Source organism: Emys orbicularis, chromosome 8 (assembly GCF_028017835.1).
Source record: "Emys orbicularis isolate rEmyOrb1 chromosome 8, rEmyOrb1.hap1, whole genome shotgun sequence".
NCBI classification, from domain to species: domain Eukaryota; kingdom Metazoa; phylum Chordata; order Testudines; family Emydidae; genus Emys; species Emys orbicularis.
Window position 1 is genome coordinate 10,573,908 of NC_088690.1, and position 13,908 is coordinate 10,587,815.

Genomic DNA, 13,908 nt, shown 5'->3' on the forward strand with positions numbered 1-13,908 from the left:
GGGAATTTTTGTGTATTTTGTACCTATTTCTCCCAGTTTTCCCTTGTGTTTAAAAGCAAAGCTTATTCCTTTCAGTATTATTGTTTGAGTACACTTTGATGCTTCCTCACATAATACTGTATTATGTAAAGGATGTGACTTTGTATTTGTTCCCCTTCATGTCTGATGGTCATAATGGCAGATTAGCAATTTTATGCGTTGATCTTTGTGTCCACTTATTCTTGGCGGCATGTACAGATTTTAAAATGTGTTTGTTGCTCAGTTCAAACCTGCTTGACTAGTCTCTGAACAAGCAACTGCAAGAACAGAACTGATTTTTTTGTTTATTTGTTTAACTAGAAAATTATTCCCTCAATTTTTACCTCTGTCCAGCTGCGCTCATGCAGCTCAGGAAATACATTAGCCTTCCCTGCGACAGTAAGAAGCACTTGAGTCACTTTTAATCCTTGGAGGCTTCTTCAAGGATTGTGTTACAGATAGAGGATGCATTTTCATATTTAATCTGAGCAAGGCATACATCAGTAGAACAGGAAGATTTGATTTCAAAGTTTTTTTTTTTTTAAATGTTGTATCAATAATGTTTTTACTACAGATTCCACTTCTTCCCCATTTAAAACAAACAAAAAGCATCACTTTTTAAAATATTGAACCTTCCTGTCCCTTTGGGCTAAAACAGGTAAGGAATTCTTTGGCGGCAGCAGCTTAATGCTTCTGTTTCCTTAGATAAGGATTAAGCTTTTCACTATACTTTGGTTAAGCAGTTGTTCCACGGAGATATGGTTTGAGGGAAAGTTTATGCAGCTGGAAATCCATTTCTACACTTTCTTTCCCACTAGGTCTTCATTAAAAATTCTAGCAGAAAGCCTGTTTGTTTTTTTCTTTCCGTGTTTTGTAGTACGATTCATAAATTTAAATGGGCCATCAGAAGACAGGTTTTCTTTTCAGTTGGAATCAAAGCAGAGTGAAAGTGTTTCAAGATGAACTGTTTGAACTCAAGTTAGCTGCTGTGTTCCAGCAGACCAAAGTCAGGCTTTTTCTAGTATCCTGTAATTTCTTTTGAAACTCAATTCGGTGTTTACATGCAGGGCAGGATTGGAAATGTGAACCAGAACTAATTAGCTTTGAGCTTTGTTTCAAGCATTGTTTAGTATTGCAAAGAGCCAGGAAATAATGACCACCTAAACAATTGAGCACAACCTGTTTTTTCAGGTGGAAAAAGTCTGTTTCCGGTGCTGCCAGGCAACCACTTCTTGATAATATGATAGGTAGTAGCTAGGGTGCTTTTACAAATAGGTGGCAGATGATCATTGTTTCTTAAGACATTAAGCAGCCTACCTTAATAACCATTTGGAGACCTGACAGATACTGTATATAGAGTATTATATAACGTTAGATATTACAAAATACTGTTATTTAAATTATGAAACCTACATTTTAAAGAAAGTAAAATAAAAGTTAAGGAATATTTGTTAAATAGTTCAGAAAACATTTATTATTGTATACAGTGATACTGAAGAATGTTTGCATTTTAAATAATGTCTCGCTTTTACACAGCATTCTTCATCCATAGATCTTAAAAGTGCTTTAAATAGGTCAGTATGCATCGTTACCCCATTTTACACATGAAACATATCTGTTAATATAAATTAAAGCATTGTCATTTAGAAACTAGTGGTGAAATCCTGTCCTAGTTAAGTCACAAGGGTCAGGATTTCACCCTAGGGCACAATTCTGCTTTAGTTCTTCAATAATCCACAATATCTAGCAACACTTGACTTATTCACCTATTGAAGAGTGGATGCAAGGTGTACATTTAAATTAGGGCTGTCAATTAATCGCAGTTAACTCACGCGATTAACTCAAAAAAAATTAATCACAATTAAAAAAATTAATCATGATTAATCTCAGTTTTAATCACAGTTAGAATACCAATTGAAATTTATTAAATGTTTTGGATGTTTTTCTACATTTTCATATATATTGTATTCTGTGTTGTAACTGAAATCAATGTATATTATTTTTGATTATCATTTTTACAGTGCAAATATTTGTAAACAAAAACTAGTATTTTCAGTTCACCTCATACAAGTACTGTAGTGCAATCTTTGTCATGAAAGTGCAACTTACAGATGTAAAACTTCAGACCCTACAAGTCCACTTGGTCCTACTTCTTCTTGTTCAGCCAATTGCTAAAACAAACAAGTTTGTTTACATTTACAGGAGATAATGCTGTCCTCTTCTTATTTACAATGTCACCAGAAAGTGAGAACAGGCATTTGCATGACACTTTTGTAGCTGACATTGCAAGGTATTTACGTGCCAGATATGCTAAATATTTGTATGCCCCTTCATGCTTCGGTCACCATTCCATAGGACTTGTTTCTATGCTGATGACATTTGTTTAAAAAAAAAAATTGCGTTAATTTAAATTTGTGACTGAACTCTTTGGGGGAGAATTGTATGTCTCCTGCTCTGTTTTACCCACATTCTGCCATATATTTCATGTTATAGCAGTCTCGGATGATGACCCTGCACACGTTGTTCATTTTAAGAACACTTTCACTGCAGATTTGACAAAACGCAAAGAAGGTACCAATGTGAGATTTCTAAAGATAGCTACAGCACTCGACCCAAGGTTTAAGAATCTGAAGTGCCTTCCACAATCTGAGAGGGACGAGGTGTGGAGCATGCTTTCAGAAGTCTTAAAAGAGCAACACTCCAATGCGGAAACTACAGAACCTGAAGTACCAAAAAAGAAAATCAGCCTTCTACTGGTGGCATCTGATTCAGATAATGAATATGAACATGTCGGTCTGCACTGCTTTGGATTGTTATCGAGTGGAACCTGTCATCATCATGGACGCATATCACCTGGAATGGTGATTGAAACATGAAGGGACATATCAATCTTTAGCACATTTGGCACATAAATATCTTGCGACACCGGCTACAACAGTGCCATGAGAATGCCTGTTCTTTCTTTCAGGTCACATTGTAAACAAGAAGCGGGCAGCATTATCTCTTGCAAATGTAAATTGTTTTGTTTGTCTGAGTGATTGGCTGAACAAGAAGTAGGACTGAGTGGACTTGAAGGCTCTAAAATTGTACATTGTTTTATTTTTGAATGCAGGGGTTTTTTTTTACATAATTTTACATTTGTACCTTCAACTTTCATGATAGAGATTGCACTACTGTACTTGTATTAGGTGAATTGAAAAATACTGTTTTTTGTTTTTTTACAGTGCAAATACTTGTAATAAAAATAAATATAAAATGAACACTGGGCACTTTGTACTCTGTGTTGTAATTGAAATCGATATATTTCAAAATGTAGAAAACGTCCAATAATGTTTCAATAAATGGTACTCTATTATTGTCTAACAGTATGATTAATCACGATTAATTGTGATTATTTTTTAATCGCGTGATTACTCGCAATTAAGTTTTGATTAATCGCTTGACAACCCTAATTTAAATATATCCTCCTAATTGTTAATTTAATGGAGAGTCTGAAAATAATTATTCTGGAAGGCATCTTTAACTAATTTTGTCTGTTTCTTCAGGTTAACCAGTAATGTACCAGTTCTTACAAGTAGCTACTGTAACTGAACCCTGAAATGGCAGTTGCCTCTTCATTTTAGTTTCAGCTATTGTAGGTTCTGTCCCCAAAGCCTTTCCTTCTGTTGGTGAATTGTGATTTTACTGCTATGCTATAGACGTAAATATTTTTTTTTTCTAATTGACCTTTTGGTAGGGATTTATGGCAAATAGGAATGGTCTGAAGAGATTACAAATTACCATTATTTTGGGTTACAAAACAGTTGAAGCTACAATATCATGTTGTCTGGTTAAAAATAGATAACATCTTAAAAACAAGTCTTGAGAACTTTTTTTGTCTCTTACCCTAAGGTCTATCTTTTCCTCTTTAGAGTTTCAGACTTAGGGTATGTCTACACTGCTCATGTTACAGCGCGGCCGCGGCTGCGCTGTGACATGGGCAGTGTAGACACGCTTTATTGCCGGGGGAGAGGTCTCCCAACGATAATAAAAATAAATAAATAAAAACCAACCCCAAATGAAGGGTGGTAGCTTTATCGCTGGGAGCCTGGCTCCCAGCGATAAAGCGCAGTCTATACGGGTGCTTTTCAGCGCAAAAACTTTTGTCGCTGAGGGGGGTGTTTTTTAATGCTCCTGAATGACTAAAGTTTTAGCGCTGAAAGTGGCAATGTAGACACAGTCTTAGACAAGTAAGGGTATTTATTCATATGATCCTAAGGAATGGAATTAATGTCCTTACTATAGCCTCTTTTTAGGGACTAAGAAGAGGGGTGTCCTAATAAACAGTACCTTCTGTCTTTATATTCTTAAAATATAACAGATTCTACTGTGTGTGTGGAGGGACAGCGGGGGAGGTGTGGGAGTGTAATGTAAAAGGGGTACTTGACTCCCTCCTGTGGTGGCTCGACCCACAGGTAGTATGTGCAGGGGTGTACCCTTCACCAGCCCTCAGCCATCCCTCTCGTTAGTGACAGACACGTCAGACTTGGGCTGGGGGGCACATTTGGGAGACCTCCAAACACAAGGCATCTGGTTTCAGGCGGATCTCGCTCTACACATCAATGTCAGAGAGCTGAGTGAAATGTACCTGGCATGCCAGACTTTCAAAGCCCACCTAGCAGGGAGGTAAGTATCAGTCATGACAGACAACACCATGGCGATGTTTTATATCAACAAACGGGGGTGCACGTTCCTCTCCCATGCCAGGAAGCCCTCATGCTGTGGGATTTCTGTGTAGAGCACTCGATACACCTGCAAGCATCGTACCTCCCTGGAGTACAGAACGAGTTGGCGGACCGTCTCGGCAGGTCATTTCACAGCCACGAGTGGTCCCTTTTCCCGGACGTAGTAAACTCAATTTTCCATCAGTGGGGCTTTCCCCAGATAGATCTGTTCGCTACGTGACGCAACAGGAAGTGTCAGCAGTTCTGCTCCTTCCTGAGTCACAGCCCGGGCTCCATCGCAGACACGTTCCTCCTCCCATGGGGAGGCCGTCTCCTATACACATTCCCGCCTGTGCCTCTCATTCACACGGTGCTCCTCAAGCTTCGGAGGGAGCGAGCTTTGGTGATATTGAAAGCTCTAGCCTGGCCCCACTAACACTGGTACACATGACTCCTGGAAATGTCCGTGGAAGCCCTAGTTACCTTGCTGCTCTTCCTGGATTTAATAACGGAGGATCACGGTTGTCTCCAACATCTGAACCTTGAGTCGCTCCACCTCACGGCGTGGAAGCTCCATGGCTGAACCCAGTGGAGCTTTTTTGCTCTGATCAAGTTAGACAAGTTCTCCTTGGCAGCAGGAAACCCTCTAGGAGAACTACCTACTTTGCCAAGTGGAAGAGATTTTCAATCTTGTTGGCGCAGCACCATTCATCTCCGATGCTCGCCTTGGTGCCACTAATACTGGACTATCTTCTCCACCTGAAGCAACAGGAACTGTCGATGTCATCAATAAGGGTGCACTTGGCTGCCATCTCCGTCTTCCATCCAGGCACAGAGGGACACTTGGTCTTTGCCAACCCGTTGGTCAGCCGTTTCCTTAAAGGTTTCAACAGGCTATACCCGCAGGTCCGACAGCCTGTCCCGGCTTGGGACCTCAATTTGGTCCTATCCAGACTTACGGGGCCGCCATTTGAGCCCTTGGCGACATGCTCCCTGCTCTCTCTTTTACAAGGTGGCGTTTCTGGTAGTGATACCCTCGGCTAGGAGGGTGTCTGAGCTCAGGGCCTAACATCAGAGCTCCCTTACACTGTATTCTATAAGGACAAGGTTCAGCTCAGGCCTCACCTGGCTTTTCTCCCGAAGGCTGTCTCCCAATTTCACATCAACCAGAACATCTTCCTCCCTGTATTCTACCCTAAGTCGCACTCCAGCACCAGGGAGCAAAGGCTTCACTCATTGGATGTCCGCAGAGTTCTACATTGAGAGAACAAAACTGTTCTGAAGGTCCATCCAGTTATTCGTGGCAGTGGCGGACAGAATGAAAGATCTTCCTGTCTCCCCTCAACGTATCTCATCATGGATCACGTCATGCATTCGGGAGTGCTACAACTTGGCAAAGGTACCCACTCCTTCGATCACTGTGCACTCCACCAGGGCTCAGGCCTCTTCAACGGCATTCCTGGCGCAGGTTCCCACCCAGGAAATTTGCAGAGCAGCAACGTGGTCCTCCATACACACATTCACCACGCACTATGCGATTACCCATCAAGCCAGAGACAATGTGGCCTTTGGAAGAGCGGTGCTCCTCCTGAACTTGGGCTTGTGGGTCACCTGATTGGAATTGACATGAACAAGCACTCAGAAGAAAAAACGGTTACTCAGCTTCTCGTAACTGTTCTTCTTCGAGATGTGTTGTTCATGTCTATTCCAATACCCACACTCCTACCCCTCTGTCGGAGTAGCCGGCAAGAAGGAACTGAGGGGGTGGTGGGTCGGCAGGGCCCTGTATTGGGTGCCATGAAGGCGTGACTCCAGGGGGCGCCCAGGCCGACCCTACGGACGCTGCTAAGGGAAAAATCGGAGTCTTGCGAGCCGCAAGTGACTCTTAAATGTGTCTCCTGCTGCTCTTTGCAGCACATGGTATTAAAACACTGTGTAATTTAGTTATTAACCAATTGTAGTTGATAAAATATTTATTACAAATATTTGCACAATAAAAAATGAAAAAGTCAAAGCATGAAGGGGTATACGAATGTTTAGCATGTCTGACACAATTACCTTGCTATGCCGGCTACTACAGTGTCATGCAAACGCCTGGTCTCACTTTCAGGTGACGTAAATAAGAAGAGGGCAGTATTATCTCCCATAAATGAACGGTGATTAATTGACAGCCCTAATGAATATATAGTACTATAGTAAATGAAACAATGAATCACACTCCTGTGGCTCTTTTGAGCAGTAACTCCTCACGTAAAGTCGTCCCGGTTAACGTTGTTTGATTATGTTGCTGATCAGTTAGGGAACATGCTCGTTTAAAGATGCGCAATGCTCCCTTATCACGTTGTTTGGCAGCAGCCTGCTTTGTCCACTGCTTGCAGAAAGAGCAGCCTTTTGCACGTAGCTGGTGGGGGCTTGGAACCAGGGTGGACCAGCAGCCCCCCTATCAGCTTGCCACTCCCCTAAGTTCCCTGTGCAGCAGCTGCCCAGCAGGCTATCAATTGCCGGGCAGTTCAGCTGTCCCTCCCCCCACTGCCATGTGCTGCTCCTGCCCTCTGCCTTGGAGCTGCTCCCCAGAGCCTCCTGGTTGCTGGAGGGGGGGGGGGGGGAGAAGAAGAAGGGGGTTAATATCAGGGTGTCCCCGTCCCCCCTGCTCCTGCCACCTGCTTACCCTATCTCCATAGAGCAGGGCATGGGACACGACAGGGCTCAGGACAGCCCAGAGGAAGCTTACAGGCAGCAGCTGCTATCTCAACTTCCTGATAAAGGCAGTGTACTTAGAGTGGGGTCAGGGTACTTAAAGGGGAAATGCGCATCTCTCTCTCTCACACACACACCACACACACACACACACACACACACACACACACTCTCTTGTCTGCCATGCTGTCTCCTCTCCCTCCATTCGTGCTGCCTTGTAGAGTGTGAGGCTACATTAACAACAATGTGTTAACCCTTGAGGGCTCAGCTGAGTTCTAGTTCATCATTTAACAGTAAGGCATTCCCTGGGAAATATCCCACCCTCTTCCACCCTCTGACTCCACTACCTCAACTAAGCTTCACAATCATTGCTGTGTACAGTATTAAATTGTTTGTTTAAAACTTATACTGTGTATCCATATATATAATATAGTCTTTTGTCTGGTGAAAATTTTTTTCCTGGAACTTAACCCTCTCTCCTCCCCCTCCCCCCACATTAATTCTTATGGGGAAATTGGATTCGCTTAACATCGTTTCGCTTAAAGTCACATTTTTCAGGAACATAACTACAACATTAAGCGAGGAGTTACTGTAATGTTGATCGCTAATTTGGGTCCTGAACCACTGAGGTCTGAATATCACTGCGTTAAGCTATCGTCTTACAGGCTTTCTTGCATTACAGCTGTAACTTATACCTATATCTTACCTTATACCTATGCTTTACTTGGAGCCAATCCCTATACCTGTAGGCTACATAACAAGGCCCTTTCAGGTTAAAATTTTCAATGTCACGTATTGAATAAATCTTGTCAGCTGAACATTAAGACTGAGGAATTACTGTAAATGGTGGATGTGTAGTGCTTGGATAGCTCTCACCTGATCATGTTGCTGTTTTAAGTCTTAATTTGATTTTCTCTTGTCCATTACAAATAATATGCATTTTTTCATACATGTCTACACATAAACATATTTTGTTTAATCCTTTGGGTATTTAAAACTTGTAGTGTTCTAGTCCAATATGTAATAAGGGTGCAATTAGGGGCTATAATTCTTGTTTTAGCTACATTATTAAAAATATTTATTTTGTTTTCACAGAAAATTGAAAATCTCAAAGAAACAACCAATGTAAGTTTTTGTTGTTGTTAACTTTTGCATCTATTATATGTAGACTTTACAGCGAAAAATCTTGTATTTCATCCTGTTTAAATCTTTAAAGTTCTAAAAAGTATGACAGCAGAAAAAGAATTTGCTGCTTTACAGCTGTGCAGGAACCAGATTTTTTGTTTCATGGGGAGTTTCACAATTTTGAAACCTTATATTCCATTTCAGAATGGAAGAAAAATTTTTAAACATTTCCTGAAAACAAACATTTTGAAAATTTTTGTTTCAGGACATTTAAAAAGTTTGTTTCAGATTTTGACTTTGATATTTTTATAGTAAAACGAAAAAGAAAATATCACCTAGAAACAGAAAATTGAAATGGTCCATTAAAAAAAGGTTTAATTGAAAGAACAGTGTTTTCCAATGGAAGAACATTCCATTAGAAAATGTCTGACCAGCACTAGTTTTTTGTTAGCAAGTATTTCTGTCTTTTTCTAAAAAGGCCCAGTAAGGGTGTCTCTGTATAACTTTCATGCCATTGAGAACCCACTTCTCCAGATCTTCTTTCTTGCGCTTTTTCATGTGTTCCTTTTGTGGTTTTCCTCCAACTTTGCTGACACTTCATTCAGAGATACCATTGTTAGGTTGTTTTCCTTCTTCCTGTTCTGTTGTTGTTCTCTGTGGGTCTGTCCTTATCATCTCTCCGGTTTTCCTCTTGGACTTACCTCAGGTAAACTCAACTATTCATAGTGATCTCTCATTGTGACTCTTCTGACACTCAAATGTACCTGTCTGTTCCTAACCTCTTCCCACTTTCTCTGGGTATCTCTTCCTGCTTGTCTCCTTATCAATATTCCCACCCTCTCTGATTGTCAAGCTGTGGGGTTATCTTTGATTTCCTCCCTTTCCACTTCTCATATCATATCCAGGCTTTCACCAAATCATGTTTCTGTTTCTATTAAAGTTTCTAAAATCTGTCCCCCTCTCTATCCCTGCTGTTGAATCGCTGGTTCATCCCTTCCCCAGTCTCCCTGACTCTTCTGTGTTCAGTATACCCAAAGTTCAGCAGTTAAAATTGTGATCTGCTCCCTCCCCATATCCCCTTTGAGATCATGTCAAAATCCCCCCTCCACAGATCCATTCACTGGCTTATAAGTAAAGTTGACGTTTGAACTTTAATACTGCACACTTTCTCCCATCACTCCCCACTGCCAACCTTTACTGTTTCCCCACTTCCTTGCTCCTTTCATCATCTCCTCCCCGTCTCACCTTCCTGCCATTTTAACATGCTGCTCCCTTCAATAGAGACAACAGCCCTGTTTTGTGTGGAAAACTTATCACAGTCCTTCAAACCCACTTCTTTCACCTTGCTTTCCACCTTTGACTCCCTCTCTGGTACAGTCTGCTCCTCTCCTGTTCCTGTATCTCAGAATTTCCGTAAAAATATCAGAACTTGCATGATTTGCTCATTATCTAGAACTTGCTCCTCCTTTCTCTTTTCCCTCCTCTCACCCTCTTAACTTAATCTTTTCTGTCTCCATAATTTAAGTTATGGCTTTGGAGTAGGGGATATCTTGGTGGTGGTGGTTTAACTGCATTGGTACGATATTTACATAGAGGCTTATTCATAAATTGTTTCTCATGAAAGTTTTAAATTGGTTTCCCTTCCCTCTTGCTCTAGTGTTGTGTTATATGTTGCTTGTATGGTTTCTTTTAACATGCCATATTGACAATTCTTTGCATGTTCTTTTGTAAACAGGAAGAGGAGAACAATAGATTGTGGCTCTACCAACCATGAGTGGCCCTTCTTAACTTCTTAGCCAAAATCTTTTAGTTAATGTTCATAATGATCAATACATTTTTGATAATAGCTTGTATTTTACAGCATTTGTGAGAGAAAGATATTAAATGTTTTATTTCCTCCTCCTAGAGTATGGTAGAATCAATAAAACACTGCATTGTGTTGCTGCAGATTGCTAAAGTAAGTATACTGCTATCTGTTCTGAACTTCAAATTGTAAGGTACTCTCACAATTGTGAAAACTTGTATTCTCTTTTTTACGTTTGCTTAAAATATAAGTCAACACTCTTTTGAAACAATTCTGGTTATATTTTAAAATATGCTTGTGATGAATTGGTTCATGGTGCTGTCTGATTTTAACTTTTGTTACTGTATTACAGAGTTCTGTAGGAAATAAATGTGTGTGCAGTTCATAGTCAAAACCACATTACTCTAGCCTTTGTGCTTTTTGACAATAAGTCATACTTATAAAATTATAAACTGTTATTTGTTTTGAAGCTTTTAGATGTAACAGTTTCATTTCATAATAACTTGCAAATGTTCTTAGATATGTGGGTAAAGTTTATTATGTTGCAAGAAGAAAGCACTTCCTAAGTGTGAGCACTTTTAAGGTTCCTTGAGTAGATAAAGCAAGAAAAGTCACCCTTGGCTGTTATGTCATAAAGTTTGCTTCCTGTTGTTTGAGTTGATTCTCAGAATGCATTAATAAAAGTAATAATGGCAATGTAGCCAACAGAGCAAGGAGGTATAACTAAGATGATCTTGTGGTGAGTTCAGATTTTTATGTCTGGTAAGAAGCAGGATGGCAGCAATGATGTTTTTTTACTTGTCTGCCAGTGTTAGCTTATTCTCTGTCCCTGGTGAAGAACCTGATGGTTTATCCACTCAAAGTAACGCGATATAAATTATAAAATCAATAGCTAGAGTGTTATACCACAATAACTGTAATACTACCAGGATTGCTTCCAATAGGAACAGAGTGTGGTGACCTGCTGCAGCCCCAGGTCACTGACTGTCACTGATGTTGCTTTGAACCTGCTTCTGAGTTGCATGTAACCTGGGATACTCTTTCTTTGTCCTCCATACTTGCCTTGGGGTACAAGTGAACAGGACACCTCCTCCCAACCTATTAATTTATTGAAAGGGTATTTTCAGGTAGTTTAGGCCCAAAATATAGGTTTTACAAAATCCAACCTTTTTAAATGCCACTCAACTTCTATATTAAAAGTATTACAGTGAAGAGGGCTTTCAGTTTGGCTAATGCAATATTATTAGTCATACAGGGAGACCCAGAAAGTGAAATTAGCAATAAAAGTAAATGAAACTGACCACTCTACTTTGCACTTCAGACAGGTTGGACAAGAATGAAAACAGCATATTTGATTAAAGGGAAAATCAGATTGTATTTTTAAAAATCCCTTTAAATATCTAAATTCTGATTCAACAAGGGTCTTACAAGACCTTAATGTTTTATTAACACAGATAAGGAATTTAAAATTTTTTTGATTTCCAACCTCACATTGGGCCTTTTTGAAGTAGAAAATTATATTACTGTATATTAAAATAAAATACAGGAAATGCACTCTGGCTTTTCCACACCACTTTGGAAAGTGTTTGGTATGCCTCTTAAATTCCGTTTGAGTATTTAAAGTGTAATTTCTTAAAGTTGTAGTTTTTTGGGACCTACTTGCTCTATTTAGGTTATGTTCATTACAACACTGTCCAGTTTACTGTCTTACTTGCTGCTGGCATATAATACTCAGGCCCCTATTCTGCAAAGAGTTCAGCATGTGCATAAGTATTTGCAGGACTGAGGCCGTGGCAACCTAAGCACACCAACTTGTAATGGGGCTCTTGAATACTTTAAAGAAAGCATTAGCTGTATTCTAGATCAAAATTATTTTTAAAAAGTTTTCAAAGATAGTGCTCCTTCTGGGCTTAATCCTGTAGTGCCAAGTACATCCTGTGATGTGTTGATGCCATTGGTAATTGGGAGCACTTGGAACCTCGCAGGATCAGATCCCTCTGTATTTAGGGTCAGTTCAGGATTTATGTGTAATTCAGTATGCTCAACTGTCGTCTTAACTTTTTTCCCCAAATCATTTTCAAGGATAATGTACAAACAGCTTTTATTTCTGTCCTAGAGGAGATAAAGCGAGAATGTCCTTAATTGCTAACCAGACAAATTACAGTCAAACTAATTTTAGGAAAACTGTTAAATTGGTAGGGGGGAAAATTGCATTAGCTGCCATGTTTATATGGAATAACTATTTTAAAAGTTACAAAATCAAATTTATGTAACTTCTGTGTATTTAAAAATATTGTTACAGTTCAGATTGGATTTATAGTTATTGTCTCAAAGGCTATGTAAAATTTGTTCCAAGTAAACCTGGAGTTAGAAAAGCCTATTCCTTGGGGATTTTATTTGTAGATTAAATTTAGTCCAAATCTCGACTTCCCTGTTTCCTTATGAAGAAATGTAAGCTCTTAGTGTTAAGGTGTCTGTTGGAGAAACAGTGTTCCATGTCCCCTTCTGGTCTTAAGTTTAAAAACTAAATATTGAGTGCTAAAATTGTTAAAGCATAATTTAAGGTAGTTTGCTATTGTCACATAGGTTCAGTACATACAAAATTTTGTACCTGGTTTTCATCCCTCTGTAGCTGTGCCATTGCTGACAATGGTGTTAGGTCTAGTGTAGACCATGCACAGGCATATTTAGCACCATGTCATCTAATCCTGTTCAGAGTTAGCTGACGTCGTGATGAACATCTAAGCCTGGCTTGTGCTATTTACAGTGAAAATTATAGCATAAGTGCAGCAGCACTGTAGCTGCTAAAATGGGCAATGTTTCCTAATGCAGATTCTCCCTAGGGGGCATTGAAACACAACCTTCTTCAAAGTCTGTCACAACTGACTGAATTGGCTCTTCGTCCCTGTTAAATATAAAATTTCCAGATCTCTCTCATGACCAGGGTGGGTTATGGGGAAGGAGGACAAATATGGCCTATAATCTTCAACTGATACCGATAAAAACATTTGTTCTAGTAAGTGGTTTCTTGGCACTGGAAAAGCCTGAAGTAGTAGCACCCTCATCATGATTGGGGCTCTGTTGTTCTAAGTGCTGTACAGGTATAGAGTTCAACACAGTTTGTGCCCCAATGAGCTTACAAATGTAGTATTTGCCTTTACTGAATTGGACCAGTGTTCCCTCAAGTCCTTCCTTTAGCATCAGTAACTAGATCAGGGGTAGGCAACCTATGGCACGCGTGCTGAAGGTGGCACGCTAGCTGATTTTCAGTGGCACTCATACTGCCCAGGTCCTGGACACCGGTCTGGGAGGCTCTGCATTTTAATTTAATTTTAAACGAAGCTTCTTAAAAATTTTAAAAACCTTATTTACTTTACATAACAACAATAGTTTAGTTATATATTATAGACTTATAGAAAGAGACCTTCTAAAAACGTTAAAATGTATTACTGGCACGCAAAACCTTAAATTAGAGTGAATAAATGAAGACTCGGCACACCGCTTCTGAAAGGTTGCCGACCCCTGAACTAGATGGTGCTCACTTTAATAAAAAAAAAGAGA

At 39.9% G+C, this 13,908-nt stretch overlaps 1 protein-coding gene across 2 annotated transcripts in view; it reads left to right on the forward strand.

The window, feature by feature from the left end:
* Positions 1 to 13,908, forward strand: part of OSBPL9 (oxysterol binding protein like 9) — a 126,140-nt gene that overhangs the window by 84,781 nt on the left and 27,451 nt on the right. For both annotated transcript variants that reach the window (XM_065408795.1, XM_065408796.1), the window contains exons 7-8: positions 8,514 to 8,543; positions 10,450 to 10,500. In XM_065408795.1, the coding sequence (XP_065264867.1) occupies positions 8,514 to 8,543; positions 10,450 to 10,500 (81 nt within the window). The remainder of the gene's footprint in view (positions 1 to 8,513; positions 8,544 to 10,449; positions 10,501 to 13,908) is intronic.